This window comes from Ornithorhynchus anatinus, chromosome X2 (genome assembly GCF_004115215.2).
Source record: "Ornithorhynchus anatinus isolate Pmale09 chromosome X2, mOrnAna1.pri.v4, whole genome shotgun sequence".
NCBI lineage: Eukaryota > Metazoa > Chordata > Mammalia > Monotremata > Ornithorhynchidae > Ornithorhynchus > Ornithorhynchus anatinus.
The window spans coordinates 6,552,123-6,575,627 of NC_041750.1; the positions used below are offsets into that span (position 1 = coordinate 6,552,123).

Here is a 23,505-nt window from a genome sequence, read left to right on the forward strand (position 1 = left end):
GGCGGAGCCGGGCGCGGCCCCGATCGGCCAACGGGCGCGCACTCGCTACGCACCGGGGCGGTGCCGGTGACCTAACGGGCCCCGGGAGGGGCGGAGGGGCAGATGGTGCAAATGCAAGGTAAATGCCTTGTTTTGGCAAATGCCTGCGGGGCGGGATTGCCAAGGCAACTACCTCAAACCGTGAGGGCTGGAACGGCGGGGAACAAAGGCAACGCCCCCGGCCCAAAATAATAATAATAATAATAAAGAAAACCAAACCCGAGGACTCCGGTGACCGCTCTCTGCTAGCTGATCGGGGCGGCGCGGGAAGGCACTAAGTTTAGGCACTAAGAGCTACATCGCCAAACGGGCCGAGGCCTTCCCGTCCCCCCCGCCCCCAGCGGGGGAGACTGCCAGCCCGGAAAGACGGAGGAAAGGCCGGTGGAGATCGTGGAAAGAGAGGACGGCGAGCACTTGACAAAGGCAGCAAGAGAAAGGAAAGGAAGAAAAGAGGGAGAGGGATTTCGCCAAAAGTAGTGGGTCAGAGAAGGGGCCTGAGCATTAAGAATCAAAGTGGCAAAGCAGCTCCCTGGAGAGAACCCTGTAGTCTATGGTGAGAACCCCAGCCCACTATGGGCAGGGATCGTCTGTATTGCTGTATCATACTCTCCCAAGCGCTTAGTGCAGCGCTCTGCACACAGTAAGTGCTCAATAAATACGATTGAACGAACCCCAACCCCCACCCGTTTAGTGACCATCTCATCTTGAACACAAGGGGGTCCTCCCCGTGTGTCCTTTCCCTTTACATCAATCCCCACTCTTCCGTTTCTCCTTCCTCCTCGGGCTGGCTAGATGAGGGACCACTTCATGATGAATCAGATTATATGTTCAGGCTCTACTTGATCATATCTACCCCCGTGTTTAGTACAATGTTTGGTACTAAATACCACATTACTATACTTAATGACTTCCTGGCTTGGATCCCTTTTGGCTTCAGCCATCCTAGGCTTCTGGAATTCACTTTCCCTCTCTGTTGAGATTAACTCCTTTTAAAACTGGGGCATCTGGGGTGGCTTTGATAGATTCTGCCCTCCTTGGCACAACTGAAAAAGCTGCAGATCATCAGTCATCATTACCTCATGAATAGCAGGACCTGGGATTCCAGCCCAATCAGCCTTTTCACATAAAGTGGATCCTGGTTGATTGTTAACTAGCATAGGTTGAAGCAGAACTGGGGGGTTAGAATACTCCGTGTGATCTTTGAGTGTGTGCTGGAGCTCATCCTCCCCCAGCTGGATGCCCTCCCAGGCACAACCAGGACACCTTGACAACCTGAGACAGAATGGACTCCAGTTTAAGTTCTGCAGCAGCAGGTAGCCACTGCGGGGGTCCATCCCAGAAGGGTAATCTGACCTCTGAGAGGCCTGCCTGGGAATGTGGCATCCTTCCCTTTCCAGGTTGAGGCGTGAGAGAGAGCACCTCTCCCTCTGAATTCAGCCTAGCCCTGCCCAGGCTTGGCTAGGAATCACAGATTGGGTCTTAGCCCTCACCCAGGATTGTCCCATTATAGGACGAGGCAGGGTGAATGGGCTGTTTCCACGGTCCTGACAGGAAAAGCAGCCATCCATGGAACTGAAGAGGAAAATAATGGGAGCCCCTTCAAAACACAGTTTAAGCAGGTACCTACATTAAGATCTTCCAAATCACTCTCTCTAGGGAGGGAGTCTGTGGGAGAGGAAGTCCGGCCCCTTGTTGTCAGGGTAAGGAGCTCTGAAGCCTGGCAGTGGAGCAGTTGGCTGTTGTGACCTTTTGCCAAAAGACCCCAAGCATGTGATCCCTCCAGCCCAGAACAGCAACACCATAGGTCCTTGGAAGGTATCTAGCACCCTTAAATTTCCCTGTACCAAGTGTATGGGGGCCAAGGAACCCCCTCTTCATTCTGATCCTCAGCACTAACTTCCAATCATAAAAGGATGGAAACTGTGCACTGCAGATATCTGAGAAGCAGCATGGCTCAGTGGAAAGAGTCCGGGCTTGGGAGTCAGAGGTCATGGGTTCGCATCCCGGCTCTGCCACTTGTCAGCTGTGTGACTTTGGGCAAGTCACTTCACTTCTCTGTGCCTCAGTTACTTCATCTGTAAAATGGGGATTAACTGTGAGCCTCACGTGGGACAACCTGATTACCCTGTATCTACCCCAGCGCTTAGAACAGGGTCCTGCACATAGTAAGCGCTTAACCAATACCAACATTATTATTATTGTATCCAATTTGCATTTGTCCTGGGGGACGGACACCTCGTTTGATAGGCGGGATTGGCCGTATCCCAGCTCAGAAAGTGTGAGTAGAATGAGTTAGGCTCATTAGGCTCAAATGAACTGGCCAGTGCCCTGAAAACATGTGTATTGCGCATTGTGAAGAGAAATTCCTAACTCTTATTTGGGTAGCTCCACAGGCTGAGAGTGGTTCATCTTATTGGTCTGGTGGTTTTAATCCTGTTAGGAAGCAGCATGGAGTAATGGATAGAGCACGGGCCTGAGAGTTAGGTCATGGGTTCTAATCCCCGCTCTGCCACTTGTCTGCTGTGTGGCCTTGGGAAAGTCACTTCACTTCTCTGTGCCTCAGTTCATTCACCTGTAAAATAGGGATTGAAATTGTGAGCCCCACGTGGGACAGGGACTGTGTCCAACCTGATTACTTTGTATCTACCCCAGCGCTTAGAACAGTGCTTGGCACATAGTAAACGCTTAACAAATACCATTATTATTATTTTCCCTTCTCTTAGCTGGTTAGCCTCAGAAAAACCGCCTTGTACTTTCCAAGCGCTTAGTACAGTGCTCTGCACACAGTAAGTGCTCAATAAATACGATTGCATGAACTCAGGCAGGGGGATAGGACTCCCCACATTATCTCTGCCAACCTAACCACCTCTCCTTCAGGGCCTTATTGGGAAGAAAAAACCCTAGGGGGCTGGAGCTATCAGTTTAGAAGATCAAAAAGGAATTTGAGAAAGGGTGGCCTCCCACGAGCAAATGGTCGCCTTCCTCAATCAAGGCACCTCCCTCAGTCAAATAGTTAAGTGTGAAACTGCAAAGGAGGTAATTGCGAGAGAATTTGCAATTGTTCTCCCAGGCTAGAAATGCCTGTAGGGGTGGTGATTTAATCACTATTTTTGAAATTCTATTGCATTAGATTTTGCTAAATTGATAAAAGAGATATATAGACGAATCAAATACAAACTATATGTCAAGCCACAGAGCCTAGCCCGGACCTGGGAGTCGGAGGATCTGGCTTCTAGTCCAGGCTCCACCACCTGTCCGCTGTATAGCCTTGGGCGGGTCATTTGATTTATCTGTGCCTGTTGCCTCATTTGTAAAACGAGGATTAAGACTGTGAGCCCCATGTGGAACATGGACTGTGTCCAAACCGATTTGCTTGTATCCACCCTAGCGTTTAGTACAGTGCCTGGCACACACCAAGCGCTTAAATACCAGAACCTTATTATATCCTCACTTCATATTCCATAGACCAAGGGCCTAACAGATGTGCCCAAGACTCCCCACATTACCTCAGCCAACCCAGGTCCATTTTTACCATCTGCTCATCTCTCGAGCACCAAGAGCTCTTGGCATGTTCGCCTCGGCTATAAACTGTTGAGAGGCCATTAGTTGGGCTGATGCACTCGGGCCCCATCTGTCAGTAGTACAAAGGAAAGGTTAGTGCAGGAGATGTTTCAGAGCCTAAACTCTCTGCAGGAATGCTGGCAGGGACCCTGGCAGAGATTCCTTTTAGCAGATTTTTGCATGAAGCACACTCTTCAAGTCACAGATCCAGGATAGCGGGGCCTAATGGAAAGAGCAGGGGCCTGGGAGTCAGAAGACCTGGGTTCTACTCCCAGCTCCGTCATTTCTCTGCTGTGTGACCTTTCGGTGCCTCAGTTTCCTCATCGGGAAAATGGGGATTAATACCGGGAGCCCCATGTAGGACCGGGACTGCACCTAACCTCATTATCTTGTGTCTACCCCAGCTCTTAGTACAGTGCCTGGCACATAGTACATACTAGACTGTAAACTCACTGTGGGCAGGGAATCTATTTTTATATTGTACTCTTCCCGGCGCTTGGTACAGTGCTCTGCACACAATAAAAGCTCAATAAATACGACTATTAGACAAGCAGCGTTGCTCAGTGGCAAGAGAACGGGCTTGGGAGTCGGAGGTCGTGGGTTCGAATCCCGACTCCATCACTTATCAGCCGTATGACTCTGGGCAAGTCACTTCTCTGTGCCTCAGTTACCTGATCTGTAAAATGGGGATTAAGACTGTGAGCCTCATGTGGGACAACCTGATTACCCTATATCTACCCCAGCGCTTAGAACAGTACTCTGCACATAGTAAGCGCTTAACAAATACCAACATTATTATTATTCTATTTATTTGCTATTGTTTTCATGAGATGTTCTTTCCCTTGACTCTATTTATTGCCATTGTACTTGTCTGTCCGTCTACCCCAATTAGACTGTAAGCCCATCAAAGGGCTGGGACTGTCTCTATCTGTTGCCGATTTGTACATTCCAAGCGCTTAGTACAGTGCTCTGCACATAGTAAGCGCTCAATAAATACTAATGAATGAATATTATTATTCTCTGTGCCTCTGTCACCTCATCTGTAAAATGGGGATTAAGACAGTGAGCCCCACGTGGGCCAACCTGATAACCTTGTGTCTACCCCAGCGCTTAGAAAAGTGCTCGTAACAGTAAGCGCTTAACAAATATCATAATTATCAGTAGTAGTAGAAGTAGTACTAATAGAAGTAGTACAGTGCTCTGCACATAGTAAGCGCTCAATAAATACTATTGAATGGATGAAAGTAGTAAGCACTGAAATACCATTAAAAAACCAAAAACACAAAAAAGATCCCAAAGCTAGCCACCAGAGGGCAACCAAGCTCTTCCCCAAACACGTTCTCCACTTTTTCTTTTTTTTGGGACACTTGCGGCTCCAGCTCCTTCATTGTTCTGAATTTTTGGCTCCAAGATGGACTCAGCAGCAGGAAACCCAGCTTCCCTTGGGAACACGGACAGCCAAAACGGCTAAGGCAGGATCCAGTTGGTAGGATCAGACTCCACTCCTACTCACGTCCAACACTCACGAGGGGAATACCGTAACTGATAGAGAAGCAGCGTGGCTCAGTGGAAAGAGCCCGGGGCTTGGGAACCAATGGTCGTGGGTTTTGATCCCCGCTCCGCCACTTGTCAGCTGTGTGGCTCTGGGCAAGTCACTTCACTTCTCTGTGCCTCAGCTGCCTCATCTGTCAAATGGGGATTAAGACTGTGAGCCCCATGTAGGACAACCTGATTACCTTGTATCTCCCCCCAGCGCTTAGAACAGCGCTTGGCACATAGTAAGCGCTTAAAATACCATAATTATTATTATAATCACCCCAGTTCCTGGGTCTCTTGCCTCTACACCTGTCCCACACCACCTACATCCCTCATCCCACACACATCCTCAAACCCTGCTATCACCTCTTTGCTCCTCACTCCTATCCTTCTCTCCCCAAAGCCAACTCACCCAACCTTTAGCCACCCCTGTATTCTTCCCCCTTCTCACTCTCCTAGATTGGGCTCTTAAGTGCTCTGGCCTCTGTACGAAGGTGAGTGTCAGGTATACCCTTGGCAAATCTTGGTTTGTTTTGTGGTCGCCCCCCCCCCCCCCCCCCCCCCCAGCCAATCCTAGGTGGATCACAATCCTTCATTAATGTCTTCAATAACTCGGTTCTATAGGGGACAGCAGGATCTGGGCACTCCGGGGAGCAGTCCAGGAGGCAGCTCTTTTTCTCTGTAGATGACACGGAACAGCCATAAGAACCCCAGGGTTGTGAAAGCAGTAACCATTTCAATACCTACCCACACTTACCACTTTGGCAAGAAGGCTTGCTCCTTATGAGAATGAGAGTTCTAGATTAACTCACTCCCCCAAAGCCCTTTTACACCCGGGCAGTAGTCCTGGCCTTCGGTGCTTTCTCTAGAGTAAGGATCAAGCTGGATGGGCCTCTGAGGAGAAAGGGGGGAAGGGAGCATTGACCCTCCCGAAGAGCCACTCAATCTCAGAACACAGGAGTGAAAGTGAGATTCTGCCCTTTGACCCCCACATGCCCCCTTCCTCCTGTCCCCTACAGTCTCAGAATCCAATGCCCTGAGGAGCTGAGTCCCTCATGGGGCTCTCCTGATAAAACCCAGTCCAGACGGAGAGCTGCCTTTTTTATTTTAAATTTTATTTTACAAAAAGAGAGAACTGATAGGCAGTTATACCAACTTACAATTGTTCTGTTGTGGTTTTTTTTGTTTTTTTTTTTTTAAAAAGTGACATGAAACACACGTAAAAATAAATAGTCATAGAAACAACAAGTTGTCCGGTCTCTGGGGCGGGAGGCACCCCACCACTCAGAGAGAAGAGGGAAGCACATGATCATGCGTGCGGGCCAGCCGGCCCTGCTACAGAATCTCTTCTTTCCAATTACCAAAAGGCAGGTGCCCCAGACAGGCAACATCTGAAGGAAAACACAATTGAAAATCAAACCTGGGGTCCCTAGTGCCATCCTCTCTTTGTCCTCCACCTCCTCCCCCACCCCTACCTCGAGGAGTGGTGTGCCTTAGTCGTCCTCCAGTGTGATTGCCACATTCCTTGCTCCTGCTCCTCCAATGCCCCTCAACGGACCGGCCCACTGCATTTCCGATGACAAGATAAAACCCAGATGTTGGGGAGGAGGAGAAGCAAGGAAGCAGTCACCTTGCCAACGACTCCCTATTTCTCCAAGGGGCTCCCGGTCCTCTTCGGGCAGTCCCCACAAAACACACACACACACACACACACAACCAAGTGGCTACAACTGTGTTGGACTTCTGTCCCTTCATCCCCTCTCAGAGCTGAGCTCTCCCCCCAAGTAATGTCACAGTATGAGGTCCCCCTAAAAATATATGCCAACTCAGACTCGCATCACTTTTGTGACGGGAGTGCAAATAGCAGGTGCCCTCTCTAATGCCACAGGGGAGAGAAACTACAGTCTGCTCCTTTCTAGCTGGCTAGGTTAGTAAGTTAAGTTAAATGAAATTCAAGCAGTTGGTTTCCCTCACCGGAAGAAAGAGACACACAAACGTGGACAGCCCAGAGCCTTGGGAGCCCTTGTGTGGTCAGTCAACACCCAGGTTCCTTCTGGTTCTTAAAGACCCATGGACAATGAAGTGATAACCCGTTTCCATTTGGTCAGAAATTCAGTAGCTTCAAGTCCCAGTTGCTCTTACAGAGCCCAGCAAAGAACTGATGCAATATAGGGTTGGGGGAAGAAAATGAAGGAAGGGTCAGGTGAGGCAAACAAAGGGAAAGGAGAAGACCGGAGTGTGATTCAGAGGAAAGCACCCCTCAGAGCAGAGACCTGGCTCTCAACCAGAAGCACAGAGTGACGCGGCTGGAGCACACTGGCCTTTGGAGTGGAACCCTGTTCATCAGGTAGCTGAATCACCCAGCCAGATCCCTCTGTATTCAGTGCACTTTACGGATGAGGCTGACCGCAACCTGAAGGAGGCAGTTTTCTTAGCAAATAAAGGGGGGCATTTAGGATAGTTAAAGGAGAGGGCCATGACCACGACAAAAGAGCTCCGGGTGCTTCTCTTGGGAGAGGCGAAAGTAGGAGTCCCAGCAGACTCCCAGCGAGGAGTGCACTGGGCTATTTGCGAGGGATAGACGCGAGCAGAAGCAGCGGACGGGAGGCTTGTTACGCCTGAGCCCGAAAGCTTGTTGAGTTTTAGGACGTGGTCTCGGAAGGATTCTCACCAAGACCGCTGAGGTTGGGCTCTTTGTTCGTCAAACGAGGTAAAATGGGACTTAACCCCTGCTTCCTTTCTTTGATCCAGGCTCAATGAGTGGCAATCTCCAGATGGAGAGATTGGTGCCTTCTAGTTGAATGAGGTCAGTGCCCACCAGCCCTCATTTCGATTGAGAAAGCAGTTAGAGTTGGCTGGCAAGAGTAAACCCTTGGACTACGTACAGCCAGGATGTACACCGTAGCACGGCAGTTGCGTGGCTCAGTGGAAAGAGCCCGGGCTTGGGAGTCAGAGTTCATGGGTTCTAATCCCAGCTCTGCTACCTGTCTGCTGTGTGACCTTGGGCAAGTCACTTCACTTCTCTGTGCCTCGGTTACCTCAGCGGGAAAATGGGGTTTAAGACTGTGGGACATGGACTGGGTCCAACCTGATTATCTTGTATCTACCCCAGGGCTGTGAACAGTGCCCGGCACATAGTAAGCACTTGACAAATACCATTAAAAAAAAAAAAGAACCAACAAAGCAAAAAACAAACAGAAAAAACCCTCTACCCTCCCTTACCCCAAACAGGCAGACCTTGACTTTTTCAAGCTACGACCAACGGCACTAACACCATTTCTAAACTTACACCTAATAATAAGATGTCACTTTGGGTTTTCCAACACTAGTCTCCTTCATGGCACTAGCTCTGTGAAACTTCATCAGTGGAGGATGGATGGGGCCACCTTCCCTGCTGCCGCTCTCTGGAAATCAGGTACCCCATCTCCTAGACTCCTCCATCCCCCCACCCCTTATCCTCTCTCTTCCCCTCCAAATCATCAATCAAGCAATCAATCAATCGATGGCATTTACTGAGGCTTACTAAGTAAAGAGCCCTGCATTAACTGCTTGGGGAAAGTACAATTACAGTAGAGCTGTAAATACCTAACTTCACCACCAAGAGAAGTTGTGAAGCCAAGGGAGATGACCTAATCGCCCTGTGGAGTCACCAAGGAGAGTTGACATTGTCCATTTTACCTTGGATGAAGGAAAATGTGACTAATGCATTGTGCAACCTCTCTGACTCCATATTATACAGCTAAATCACTTATCTATAATTGAGAAAATGCGAGAACGCAATTTTGGTGAAAAAAGGGTCTCGGCCTCGGTTCAGGAACAGGCCCCTCGTTTCTAACATTGTTCCTAAGAGAAAACAGGTTCTGAGTCAAGTTTCGATTGAAGATGCCGTTTTCGGGAATGAACCGTGTCAGAGACTGAAGACTGCAAGCTCGCTGTGGGCAGGGAACGTCTACCAGCTCTGTTATATTCGGCCTCTCCCAAGTGCTTAGTACAGTGCTCTGCACACGGTAAGAGCTCAATAAATGACTGATTAACTGATAAATCTAAGGACTGCCTATATTCCAATGGCACCCTCACCTGTAAATGACAGAGTAAGGCTCCACCTTGAGTAAAGGTGGACAGGCTCTGGCTCTTGAGGCCCCCCTCACATACTGAGAAGAAACATATAGCATAGACACGCAGACACACATACATATGCACGCACACCCACACACCAGGAAAGCCATTTTAACAAGTCCGTTACAGAATAAGAATAATTTTCATCTCTGATACGTGCTTACTATGTGCTAAGCACCGCACTACGCACTGGGGTAGATCCAAGATCAGGTTGGACACAATCCCTTGTCCGACCTGCGGCTCACAGTCTAAGTGAGAGAGAGCACAGGTATTTAATCTCCATTTTACAGCTGAGGACACAGAGGCACAGAGAAGTCAAGGGACTTTCCCAAGGTCACAGAGCAGACAAGTGGTGGAGATGGGCTTAGGATTCAGGTCCTCTGATTCCCAGGCCCGTGGGGCTTTCCATTATGCCATGCTGCTTCCTGGCCTTGCTGGGACTTTGGATGAAACACAACTTTTCTCTGTGCCTGTTTTCTCATCTGTTTAAAAAAGAATAGAAATAATTTAAAAAAAAGGGGGGGGTTGATAAAATATCTGTTCTCCCTCTGACTGCCCCCAGCACTCTGCTCAGTGCAAGGCACATAGTAAGTGCTTAATAACAGAATTATCTCTCAAACTCCCTCTCTCATGGATTCTACACTGTGCCCCATCTGCAGGATCTGCTTGACAGAACTACGCCCTCCACTGAGTTAGGAGCGGCAGTAGTAGAATGTGGAAGCGGGTGGTCATCCTCAGCACCCCTATGGAAAGGAAAGGAAAACGTTCCTTTTCAGCACACTCAATCACTACTGGAACCAAGAAAGCCCCTGCTTTCGTGAATACCATTCGACTCTACTGCTGCTATCTTCTCAACCTGCTCCCTGCCACCAATAATGGGGGAGTTGCTGAAAAGGTGGACCCACAACCAATACACTCCCACAGTCTCTCTCTCTTTCTCTCTCACACACACACACACACTCTGGCCCCCGAACAAGGCCCAGCCTGTTACTGGGTCTCTGGAACCTCAAGCCTTTTCGGTTTTAGCATCCGGGACATGATTAAAGGGAAAAGTACGAGTTTTAACTGTTGTTCTTAAAGTAATAAAAATAACTTGCATAGCTAAACTGGAGATCTAAGGCTTCTATGTGCAGTGGAGTTATGTCTGTTAACAGGATGCTAAGGGAGACAGAAAAAAGTACCACTTTGGGCATTTTTAGTAAACAGTACACGCAGGCATGCGTGCAACCAGACACACCCGCACACAGCCACACCTCTTCTCACTAATTGGTCACTGGCTCCCAAAATGAAGGGATGGAATGACTGGGCTTGGAAGCTCATATTTCAAGCCAGGCATGGCTTCTTTGACCATCCTCTTCCCAGAACTCCAGGTCTCAGATGCCCGCCTTCTTTATTTCACCCAAATCATTCTCCAAAGTTCAAAGCTCAACATCGATACTAAGAGAGGGACGGCCACCAACGAGTCCCTCAGAACAGATGGGGGGGAAAAAGCCCAGAAGCCTAGATCTACTCCTCAAGGTGAGCACCAAACCCAGGACTCACAGTAGGCAAGTTTGCTACTGTGTCTCTACTCTCCTTAGACCCTCTCACTAGTCTTTCAGTGGCAGCGGCCTACTCCAGTGCAGACGTCACGGAGGGTTCCAAAAGCCAACGGGTGGCTGCCTCACTGTATCCTCAGCCCTAAACTAAACTCCCCCCAAGACAAAAGCGTGTCCAGCAGATTCTGGTGACCGGATACCTCCCCCGGAGTTCGAAGCTTCTTTCGCCTCTCAGCCAACCGACAAATGGATCCCTAGGGGGAGCCTCACCAGAGTCTGAACAACAATCAAGCCATTTCACCCGTGTCATATCCTGCAGGCCCCTACCGCCAGCCGATGGCTCGACGGCCCCGCAACACGGGGACCCTGCCTTGAGTCTACACTATAGGAAGTTCTTCTTCCTTGACTGGCACCCTACCCACCCAGCCTTCTTACAAACAACCTTGGGGCAGGGCAAGGCGGAGGGGAGCGCGGGGAGGGGGAGAATCATGGAAGCCCCTTCCTACTCCTCCCCGAAAACAGTTCAAAGGAATATGCAAATAATAAATAATTGCCTTCATGAAATAAATTAACATGGAGAATTCACAAGGAGGGGAGCAAAGGAAATCACCGCAATCACATCGGGAACAAAGATAGGCAACCGGGGCAGCGGCAGCAGTTGGTTAAATTGTATCCCTATGAAAACTAGCCACCCCCACATCCGTCACCCCTAAGAATCTTTCAGATACACCAGTGTCCCTCCCCCCACTCCCACCCCTTTCTCCAACACCTATACCGAACAGCAGGAGTCTTACTGCAGCTCCCTTACCCAAGCATTTACATCTTTCTCCCTTCCCCTGCGCTGATCCTGGTTCTGCGCTGGGCAAGGGAGAGGGAGGGGCACGTGGGTCACCCAGGGCACTTCCGGTTCCACATGCCCCCTGGCTGCTCCAGCAATGGAACTCGAGGAAAGAGCAGGGGACAGCCGGGATCAGGAGCTGAGGGAGACACCAGCTGAAGGTCTCCCTAATTCCACCTCTGGTCACAGTGCAGTCCGTCGAGCTCTAGAGGTCGGACCACCCTAGATTTAGGAAGCCCAGAAAAACAAGGTCCGGTACCACCCACTTTTCTTCACAATTCCAAACCAAATCTCTGCCCCAGTCGGGAGGTCAACCAGATCTTTGCCGTCTCCCCCTTTCAAAGGGGGAACTCCAAACCAGTAGCTCTTCTCCCCACCCAGCCAAGTCCCTCCCTCTCTTTCTCTCCTGGAAGATGCTGTGTCACAGCATGATTTTATTTCAACTGAGGCAAGACAAAGATCTTTTTCAGGTTCTCACACGGCCTCCACCCACACAGTCCTCCTTCCTCTCCTCATTACATACACACTGACACACACTCTCTCTCTCTCTCACACACACACACACACTCATTCATACCCCCACCCCTGGCCTGTTCCCTGACTATCCCCATGAAAATATCCCACTTCACCTGGGGTCTCAGCCCAAACCCACCCTCCGCCCTTCCCCTTCCCTCCCCTCCTCCCACAGGCCAAGACAAGTCACCAAGTAAGGCAGCTCTCTTGAAAGAGAGCACTCCCCAGATCAGAAGCTGCACCCGAGGCCCCACACTCAAGCAAGGGCCACCTATTTCCCATTTCAGATGATCAAAGACAGCGAGACAGTGTGGGTAAAGGAGGTGAGGAGAGGGGCAGGCTCGCCCAAAGGTCTCTGTTGCTCCGGCTTCCCAAGCGGTGGCTCTGGTCCCCTAACTCCCTTACCTTGCAGCTCTGGGTTTTATATTCCCTCCCTGAAATATCTAGAAACAATGGCACTGGCTCCCCGGCCTCTTGTATTCTTTCCCGCTTCCCCCCTCCCACCCCCTCGCCCTCCCCCCGTTCTATCTTTACCGATACTATTCAATCTCTGCCTTTACGCCATGTGGAGATCCTATTAGAGGACTGGGATAGACTGAGGCAATGTACTGATGGGGGACAGCCATCCCCTCCCAACCCTCCCCTCCCCCGGCCCTCTCCGCCTCCCCCCTCCGCCCCCCGCCTATTTTCCCGTGATCTCAATCACGTCATCGTCCTTGTCCTCATCTTCGTTGGAGCTGCACCCTACCTCTGAGACCTCGTGGGAGTCAAACTGAGGCACCTGGGATCGCAGGAGGCCCCCAGCAGGGTAGCCCGAGTGGGGGGACACGTAGCCGGGGTAGACAGACACGCCTCGGGGGAGGCTGCCCGGCAGAACAGGAGACGGGAAGGGCGCGAACATCCTGGGCTCGGGCAGGAGTGACTGCGTGAAGGGAAGCGGGTAGTTAGGCAGCACCCCTGCCACAGAGGGATTCAGCATGAAGGAGGGGATGCTGGCGGTGACTGAGGTAGCAGCAGCGGATGAGCTGACGGGGCCGGCTGGCAGAAGAGGGTCAGTAGTCACTGGGAACACCAGGTGGGGGTCTGCCAGCAGGTTAGGCAGCTGGTAATAGGATGAGCCAGTGCCCATGTATAAGGAGTTCCCCGCCTGGGGGGCGAAGGGATTGGCGAGGTTATGGTTTAAGGAGACGGAGGGCAGGGGAAACCCGCTAGAAACTGGGTACCCGTGTTCATATGGCTGCACAGGGACCGGCAGCTGGCACTTCTTGGATGGCCGGCAGGCTGGTTCCTCGGCGGCGGCAGCAGGGGAGGCCGACTTGCGCTTGTTGCCCCTTAAGTCCAGCACTGGGTGAGCGTCGCCGGCATGGTCTGAAGCTGGGAGGGGGACGGGGAGATGCTGGGCTAGACAGTGGCCCCCCAAATGAGGCTCGGCCCCCCGAGCAGTCCCGGGAACCGCACCGCCGTCCGTGAGCCGGATCGGGTGGCCGGAAAGGGCAGGGTTGGCGCTGGGCGAGCTGTGTTGGGATTCACGGGCGGCAGCAGCCTCCGCGTACTGCTGCAGCTCACTGATGATCTCAGGACTGTCGGGAGAGATGGGCCGGGCTAATTCCTCCGTGTTGGGGGGTTGGGGCGATGAGGCACTGTGTCTGCCATTGCTCGTGGACTCGAGAGATGGACCCTGGGATCCTGGGAGCAAAACATGGCCAGGGTTAGAACAGACAGGAAGAATACTGCCGCCGGGGAGGGCGGATCCGTGCGACCTCTGGATCCGCCCTGATTTCGGGGTCGGGGGGAAAGGGCTGGCGGAACTCGGGGGCTCTCAGCTCTGAGGCCAACCTCAGGAAGAAGAGTTCCTGCGATGACTGGGGAGCCCCACTTCCACACTGGCCAGGGGTGCTCAACATCAGACACCTGAGCACTTGGGGGGCAAGAAAGCCTGAAACTCAATAAGCTTAGCCTGCCAGTTTTCCGGGGCAGTTTCGCACACCCTGCTCCTTTCTTCCCTAGCCCTGCCCTCCTTCCCCCTTCCCTGCCAAGACAGGGGCAGGAGTGTCAGCAACTGACAAAAAGGAACTGGAAACTGGGAGGGCAGGGCAGCGACATCTCTCATTCTGTCCAACCTCTGGCCCCCCAGGGTCCCCCTCACGGCAGAGCCAGCCGGGGAAGAAGATGAGCAACGGGAGGTGGCAAGGAAGAGCGACCAGAGAAAAAGGAGTTGCCACAGGCACCTGAGGCAGCTGTCCGACGGTCTTCATCAGCCTTTGGTTTTCCAGTTGTTCGGATGGCAAAAATCCGTCCATCGCTGGTCCGGATATATGTCCCTGAAACAGAATGGGAAGGAGGACAACCTCATCAACCCATTTAATGCTGAGCAGGCTCCAGGAACGCTGCGATCTGGACAATCTACCCAGTGCTGGCTACTAGCTACACACTCAGGTCTGGGTAGAAAAGAATACCTGCCAAGCCACCCTAAGAGAGACGAGGGCTGTAGGAGGCGGCCCCTGCAGTTTAAGGCCAACGTCTAATGCTGCCGTGCGGCTCTCGGACAGAAACAGCACGGTCGCTTTGGGCCTTGGGACCCGACGCCCGGGGGGCCCCCGAAAGGCCGGGCCGCCATCCTTCACTGTGACTAGCTTCATTTGTCCGCTCTGTCCCACCAGAGGGAGGGGCCGTGGAAGCCGGGGTAGACCGCCAGGCCTCGGGGATGTTCATGTCCGGCTACCTCCTCGGCGCTTCTGGAGAGGGTTCCGCTATTCGGTCTGGTCTCCGGCCGGATCGGTTCTCCGTTCGGGCTCTGAAGAGTTCGCCTCCCCGAAATAGAAGGCTTCTGTTCTGGGCCCTCCGCTCTAACCAAGTACCTCTACAGCGGTTGCCACTCCTGGCCCTCGGTGCTTTGAACAAAACAAAGCAAAGGGGGAGGGGCGAGGAATTTCCATGTAGGCTGGAGGGGTCGGGGGAAAACGAGCCACCTGAAACCTGTGGGAGTCAGCGAGGGGTTGGACAAAAGCTGGCAACACCCAGAAGCAGGACCAGGGTCACGTGCCTCAGGCTGGCCGACCCCAGAGGGCTGGAAGGGAAAGAGAGTGGGGGCCTGGTGCCGATCCGGCCCAGGATCAGAAGTCCCTCTCCCTTTCTGAAGAGGCCAGGGCCGGGCTCAGAGAAAGTGGACACCTCCAACAGCCTTGCCAAAACAGGATCGTACAGAGGGATGGAAAAAGTCTATCCAGCCAGCAGCACCCGCATTGGCCTCCTCTTACATTTACCAATGCCACCCCCATCTCTTCCTGCTCCTCCAGTCACTAAGCCAACACACCACGAGCTGCCCCCAGAGTCCCACGAAAGCTCCACGAAACGAGAATCAAAGAAATGGTACTAGCAGTCGTTTTGCGGCTCACCGCCCGATTTCATCAGACCCAGCTGGGTTCAATTTTCCATTTGGGGGCAAGGTGGGGCCCAGCTATATTGGGATGGCTCCCCTTGCTCCCATTCCATGTGAAAATTCATCCAGTCAGGCCCCACTTGTTGGCTTTGCATTTCCCAGGTCTAATGGAGCCCACAACAGGAAGGTATTTTCTCTGGCAAGGGCTGGGGGGTGGTGGAAATCTCCCCACCGGGCGCTCTCTCACCTTTTGTCCCTCGGATGATATGAATGCTTTCGCCAGCGCTGATCCTTGCCTGTACATCCGTGGAGCTGTTTGTTCCCGGAATTACGATATCTGTTAGAAAAACACACACCTGAAAGGACATCTGCAAGGAGGGAAGCCCCAAACCAAGTCCCGCACCTTCAGTTTTCCCACCTGTTTCTTTTAAAAACCTTTTGCTATTTCAGAGTGGACCCCAGGGGATTGGAAAGACCCCTCAGTGACATAACTGATGGTACCTACCCGACGCTCTACATATAGTAGGCACTTAGTGAGTGCCATAATTATTATTCTTAGAAAGAACAATAGCCTGTCCATTTCACTTTGAGTAACAATTGGTATGCATTTAAGAAGTCTAATCAACACTTTGCATGGATCATGATAACTGCTTTTATGCTTCAAAAGCTGGGAACTAATTTTGCTCTATTCAGTTTCCCTCTCCTTCCTACATTACCTGTAAGTGCTAGTCCAAGCTGCTTTGGGTTCCTTGGAGGAATCCCAAGTTAGTGCATAGAGCATAGGCCTGGAGTCACAAGGACCTGGGTTCTAAGCCCGGTTCCGCCACATGTCTGCTGTGTGACCTTGGGCGAGTCACTTAACTTCTCTGGGCCTCAATTACCTCATCTATAAAATGGGGATTAAGAGTGAGAGCCCAATGAGGCACAGGGACTGTGTCCAACTTGATTAACTTGTATCTACCTCAGTGCTTAGAACAGTGCTTGGCACATAATAAGCGCTTAACAAGTACTATTATTATTATTACACAAAGGAAGCAGCTCTACCTTAGCTCCTTACCGGTGCTTCCAAGAGAAACTGGGCCTTCCACAGAGAGCATATAAAAGCCCTTCTAAGAAATTAGGGACCCAGTAGTTTGGCAGGACAGTCGTTATCCTGATCCATTTCATTTTGAGAAGTGCCTAGTACAGATCTCTGAACATAGTATAAGCTTTATAAAAACTGACAACGAGAAGGAACAACAATTCTTTTCCAAATGACAGAATCCTAGACTCTCTAAGACTGGCAGGACCCTTAGAAGGCAACTTGTCTCTCCTCCCCTGCTTCCGTCCCCAGGCTGGACAGTAGGTCACCGGGGACATACAGGTCTATTCTATGAAGATCTCTAAGAAAAGAAATCGCTGACCCATCACCTTCTCCGCTCTTATGGGAGGGAACTAGGGCTTTGCTCTCGATTCCAAGCCAAAGAAGTCACTGACCTGTGGTGGTAACAATCTTCTGCACAAGGACGCCTGCCCGCTGCAGGTAGTTGATGGGGAAGTTGATGGCTGGGTTGGATCCTGAGGCTGTCCCTGAGCTGCCCAGTGGGACGTGCCGAGGCATCATGGGAATAGGGGTGGACTGCACGGGGCGGACGCTGGCTACAGGTTTGTCGTCACTCTTCAGGGTTGGCCGCCTGGGGGAAGGAGAGAGAGAGAGAGAGCAAGAGGAAATCAGCACCTGGCAGCCCTCACCCGCCTTCTCCCGAAGACAGAGTTCAGAATCCCCACTCTTCTGCTAACTGGGGAGCTTTGTCTTCTCCTAGTTGTCGGCCAGAAGGGACGGAGAAATGATGAGGGAGTATCTCTAAAGACAGCACAAAGCCACATCAGGCTCTGAGGGAAGTTGAGAAGGAAGCTTTTCTCAAGACTATAAGATAAGGGACGGGGACTGTTTCCAATCTGTTCATTCTCTATCAAGCCCTGTGCTTGGTGATAAACGCCACAATTATTAACTATTCTTATTATAGGAATGTTTTAGTTCATTAGTGCTGCCCCACAAGGAAAAGAAAGGACAAGAAGGAAAATGCAGGGAGATAGAGTGTGCGCACTCCCCCCACCCACAGGAATGAGGGCGGTCTCAGAAAATGGGGCAGGAGGTGGGGGAGTACAGAAAGAGATGATAGGAAAACAGAGATGGGGCAGAGAAAGTCCACAGGAAAGGGGGTGGGAGAAAGAGACAGAGAAAGAGAGAAACACTTTCATAATTTGTTTAAAACACAGAAAAATCAAATCTGGTAAGTGTCATGCTGGAAGGAGTAACAGTTTACTCGGGACACCAAGAGACATTCAATCCTGGGGCTCTTTGGAGTATGAGTTAGACCCTGGAAAGTACTTACAAAGAATTACAAAATGCAACATTGCTCAGACCACATTACAAGTCTAGCAGAAGCGGATGAATTTACTTACCAAGGGACAAAAGGCCAAATCATGTAATATGCCCACGAAGTAGCAATGCAGTGGATTGCACAAAAAAAGAAAGCCAAATAAAAAAAACCCTCAAAACTCTTGTTTTTGTGAATTTCAGCAGTAAGGAGCTGCCCACAAATTCACTGAGTAATTTAAGTTTACCAGAAGGTGATTCTCTCTACCTCCCAAATCTCACACATCTCATAAAAGAATTAAATAACATGGATTTTAAAATCTTAAAGCACAAGTCATTTTCATATTATGCATTTTAAAATTCAAAGGAACGCTGACTAGTTTAGGGATAAACTATCACGGGTCCAGAAGTTCACAAGCTCAAATTAGCCTAGGCCTTATATAAAAAGGCTGCAGGTGAGTAAAAATTTTACCGAAAAACTGAAAAATTCACCCCATAGCTGTTCACCATCAAAAACATCACTAATACGATACTGACAAGTGAGAAAAGCTGGAGAATAATTTTGTAGGCTGGTTGAAAAAAATGCTTTTTCTAAATTTAATCATTAAAAATCAGTTGATCAAGAGTGAAGATGTTTGTGTTCTAATCTAGACAATGCTACCGTCCTTTCCCATCACCTACATATCTGTAAAGTGAGTAATAATAATAATGTTGGTATTTGTTAAGCGCTTACTATGTGCCGAGCACTGTTCTAAGCGCTGGGGTAGACATAGGGGAATCAGGTTGTCCCACGTGGGGCTCACAGTCTTAATCCCCATTACAGATGAGGGAACTGAGGCACAGAGAAGTTAAGTGACTTGCCCACAGTCACACAGCCGACAAATGGCAGAGCTGGGATTCGAACTCATGAGCCCTGACTCCAAAGCCCGTGCTCTTTCCACTGAGCCACGCTGCTTCAGAAGGCTATCTGTGCCCAACTCGCTTCCTAGGAGCATTAATATGGATCAAGCAATGACAATTCAGTCAGTCCACAAATACCACTGTTAGTCCCCAAAAAGTCTCTCTGAACTCCAACACTCCATCTATCTCCTCCAACAACTCTTTGTCACTCTGCCTCCTGCCTCTAAGTCAACTTATTAGTCACCCCTCTCTTTACGGTTCCCATTTACTTTAAAAGGACATTCTACATACTTTAAAATAATGTTTTACTTGTTGGCATTGGCTAGATTGAGAGGCTGCTGGAGGTCTGAAGAGTCATCTAGTGACCCACAGAGACAGCCAGGCGGATATGAGGTGAGAAAGAGACATGGAAGGAGGGAGGGAGGGAGGGAGACAAATGCAGGAGAGGATAAAAAGCCAACAACCTTTTATTGATCTTTCTCCTACACTGAATCTCTCCTTTGACTTAGTTCTTCCCGCTCAGCCTTTGCTCTCCTGATGCTTGCCGAGCCCCTTCTTCTGGGACAGGAGAAAATGAAGTGCCTTGGCTCTCGGCACATTCGGTTCCCAATGAGTTATTTATGAACAATTGCCTGTTCCACAATCTCAAGATGAGGGTATACTTTACCGCTACCAAGAGCCAAACACAAGGACTAAAAAAATTCACTATTCGGTCAGGGGAGGCAGTGAGATGAAAGCCCCAAAGAAGCACCGACTTCAGAGCAAAGGCTCTTAATTAAGACGCAATCTTTTCTTTCTGATGAAAAATTGAGCAATTTACTTGGAGTTGAAAATAAGAGGACATACAACAGAGATGACAGATTCTATTTGACTCAATGGTCTGTCCCTGGAGAAAGAACCTTCAATTCCTAGAATTGACCCATAGTCTTTAACCAGAAGATCCTGTACATTTGTCATAGTTTCAGGCCACAGTGCAATCCAGACATAAAGCACTGACGACTTGGCCCTCACCTTCCCTCAGTGCTGACTCTGATCAGAAGGCCCAGAAGAACAACTACAAATACTCCCAAACCTCTGAAAGTTACTGTAAAACAAAATGCTCAGGTGATCATCCTATAACAACTGGCATTAAGGAAAAGTGTCGTCATCGCCCCGCCGACTTATGAATAGTACCCACAAGACCAACAGGCTTTCCTTGACCCTCTTGTTTTGTGTATCTACGCCTGCTTCTGAAAACTAACACAGTATACTCACTCCTTTACTTCCCCTTGTTCGGAACAGTTGCCCACAATGACCAAAGCAGCCATGTCTCTGCAGAGAAAGGAAGGCTCACCCCCAGGTGTCCCTCACTTGTTCAGAGACATCAAGAATGCTTCAGAGGAATTTTTTTAAAAAGATTTCAGGACTGGACTGAAAGACAGGGACAATTAATGAAGTAGAAGAGATGCCTTAGAAGCAAACAGACTAGGGCCTGGCACACGGGTCATGCTGGAGCTATTTGCCAGACAAATCTTAAGCTCTTGAGGCCTACTCGAATGAAAGGGGAGGAGGACTGAGGGAGGAAAGAGCCTGTACCCTGTAGTTGACATCTGACGTTCACCCCGAGGCAGAAGTTCACTTTCCCTGGTCTAGACCAAACTAGCCAGTTGGCCAAGAGCCATCAGGAAGACAGAATCGGCTTTGGGAGCAAGAGGCTCTAAGAGTCAGCTGGCTCGGTCAGGCTCTGCCTACTGCCTGCCAATCTGTCTTTTTCTTATGGTGTTTGTTAAGTACTTACTATCTGTCAGGCACTGTGCTGAGTGCTAAGCACTGGGGTAGGTGTAATCAGGGTGGACACAGTCCCTGTCCCACATGAGGCTCACAGTCTTAATCCCCATTTTACAGATGAGGTAACTGAGGTGCGGAGAAGTGAAGTGACTTGTCCAAGGTCACACAGCAGACAAGTGGCAGAGCCAGAATTAAAACCCAGGTCCTGACTCCCAGGCCTGCGCTCCATCCACTAGGCCAAGGTGCTTCGGTTTTCAGAGGTGGAAACCTGGCCATTATTGGAGTTTCGGCAGTGGCAGCGACTCCTGCAACTAGGCTTGGGCAACTGCTCACCTTGGTCCAGCCACCAGATGGGCTAGCCAACTGAAAATTTCCGACACTGTAAATAGACGCACTCTTCCGACACGTTTGCTGAGGGTGGAGGCCTAAAATCAAGAAGTCCAGAGGTTCCATGCTGTCAGGACTGTAGGGTTGGCCCCGGGCCTAGACCAGCTTCCCCGTTCCCAATGGCTACCACAGGAGTGACACCAGCAGCAACCATCTGAATGCTAGGAAGACCGCAGCAGTGTGGAACTGAGAACCGTTGCCCAGGTCAGGTAGGAGCGAGAGGCCCGTCCCCTCCCAAGACCTGTTTTAGCTGCCCGTTTCTGTTACTGGTAATTTGGGTGGTCTAATTTGTAATTTCCTGTTGTATCCTATGTAGCTGCCTTGTCAGTGCTTTCCTTGTGGGATAGGGAGTGTCTCTACTCTGGCACATTGTACATGCTTCATAAGTACTCATTCATTCATTTAACTGTATTTATTGAGCACTTACTGTTTGTTGAGCACTGTACTAAGCGCTTGGGAGTGTACAACAGACACATTCCCTGCTCACAACGAGTTTACAGTCTAGAGTGGGAGAGAGACTTTAAATAAATTACAGATATGTACATAAGTGCTGTGGGGCTGGGACGGGGGATGAATAAGGGGCGCCAGTCAAGGGGGCTCAGAAGGGGGTGGAAGAAGAGGAAAGGAGGGCTTAGTCAGGGAAGGCCTCTTGGAGGAGAGGAAGCCTCTACTTTACACATCTTCACAAGAAACAATCATATAGCATGTCAAATTTAGTACCTGCCTCCTTACAATTCATATGTCTTCCTTTTGTCATTTCAATTCCAATCTCTTGACAGTGTAGAAAGCATTCTGCAGCAAACATGCCTAGAAAGATGTTTGCTTTCACAGCAGAAGTTCTGAGCGAAAGAACCAACTTCTCTTACTTCTAAGAAATAGCTACAGACTCGGTTCAGACTGAAGGAAAATTACTTCCTAATCTCAAGTAATGTCTTAAAAAAAAATAATTCCAAAATAATGCCAAACAGCATTGAATCCAGCAGTGGGGATGGTTGCTGCCTTTGACCAGTCTCGTTATGCCTGAATTTCACCTCTTTTATGAGCCCATTAGGTGGCCCAAAAATAAATAGAAGACATTTCGATCTCTCTATAATGTCAAAGGTTTTTTTCTTTTAACCTCTCCCCTACAAAAAAAAGAAAAAAAAATCTCTCAAGGTTTGCTTTTGAATTGTGAAGTGACCAGAATAGGTAAATGTAGATGTCTGGTCATAGACCTGCTCCCTTGAAGCCCCTAAGAGACTTCAAATACAATGAAAAAAGTTACATCAAGTCATTTATTTATTTCCCCAGGTCCCTGAAGTCCAGGATCTCTGAAAGTAGCTTTCTCTGAAAGTCTGCTGGTTTCATGGGCTGGGGGGCCCCCAGAGGCAAGCACACCTCAGAGTCTCCTGGTGTGGCTGGGATGATGATGCAAAGAGGAAGGGTTTGCATATGATAGGAATGGGGATGGGGGGGAGGAGGGGAGAAAATCTGGGGGACAGGTGGAACTTGTGCAGGATGCGGAGGCACCGCCCAAATCAAAATATCATTAGGCTGCTAACGCTAAAACTGAAAGGTGGTAGGGCAGTTTTCTGACTAAAAACCAGGGCGGGGTATCATTGAGCATGGAAAAGCATAAGACTTAGATTGACACAACCCCCTCTCCTCTGGAGCAGAGTTGGTTTGAGGTTAAAGGTATGCTGCGAAAGGGGCGGTGGGGAGTGGGGGGATTGTTTCAGAGAGAATCAAACAGGTCCTTACGGAAAATGAAGAAGGCATATTAAACTGCCCATCAAACAAGGAAGCTGGGAGATGTGAAACTTGGCCTTTTTGCCAAGTCAAACTATAAAAATATGCTGCTACGCTGATGCCAGAAGCCTAACAAACAAAATGGGGGAGTTGGAATACTTGGATATAGAAAACCTAGGCATCAGCGATGAGGAAGGAGGGAATACTGATGTGGTATAATGCTGCCGGGTTACAAATGCTATAGGAAAAATGGATCTGAGAGTTGAACAGCAATGACAAACATCTTGGCTGGTAGGCGGGAAACCGTGGAACCCCTTTGCATTAAAAAATCCCTAAACAAAAATACGGTCATAAGATTACTCAGTAGAATACCTGACTGGGATGAAGAAACTGGATAAAATGGATGCTGGGGCGATGCTGTAAAACTAGGGCATGTAGGAAAAATGGGAGACATCAGACTCACAAATATGAACTGCGTAATTCATCAGGAGAAGTCAAGCGGTAAAGTTTTTGGGTAAGACACAAGAACCTTCCTAAACCCACTAGTTCTTAGTGGCTCTAAAACCACAGGTAAAGAAAATATAGTAGTCCCTGTCCCACTTGGGGCTCACAGTCTCAATCCCCATATTAGATATGAGGTAACTGAGGCACAGAGAAGCGAAGCAGCTTGCCAAAGGTCACACAGCAGACAAGTGACGGAGCCAGGATTAGAACCCATGACCTTCTGGCTCCCAGGTCCGTGCTCTATCCTCTATGCCATGCTGTTTCTCATGCAGACGACACTAGGTTCTTCTGAGTGGTGAACTGTCATGCAGATGGGGCAGGAACCATGTCGAATGAGTTT

The 23,505-nt window shown here is 49.8% G+C and overlaps 1 protein-coding gene across 1 annotated transcript in view; it reads right to left on the minus strand.

Moving 5' to 3' along the window:
* Positions 1–12,804: 12,804 nt before the first annotated feature.
* RAD54L2 (RAD54 like 2) overlaps positions 12,805–23,505 on the minus strand; it is an 86,794-nt gene continuing 76,093 nt past the window's right edge. Inside the window, exons 19-22 of the mRNA XM_029052616.2 lie at positions 16,997–17,193; positions 15,768–15,857; positions 14,370–14,462; positions 12,805–13,827 (exon numbers count right to left, since the gene is read on the minus strand). Coding sequence (XP_028908449.1) covers positions 12,824–13,827; positions 14,370–14,462; positions 15,768–15,857; positions 16,997–17,193 — 1,384 coding nt within the window. The 3' untranslated portion in view covers positions 12,805–12,823. The remainder of the gene's footprint in view (positions 13,828–14,369; positions 14,463–15,767; positions 15,858–16,996; positions 17,194–23,505) is intronic.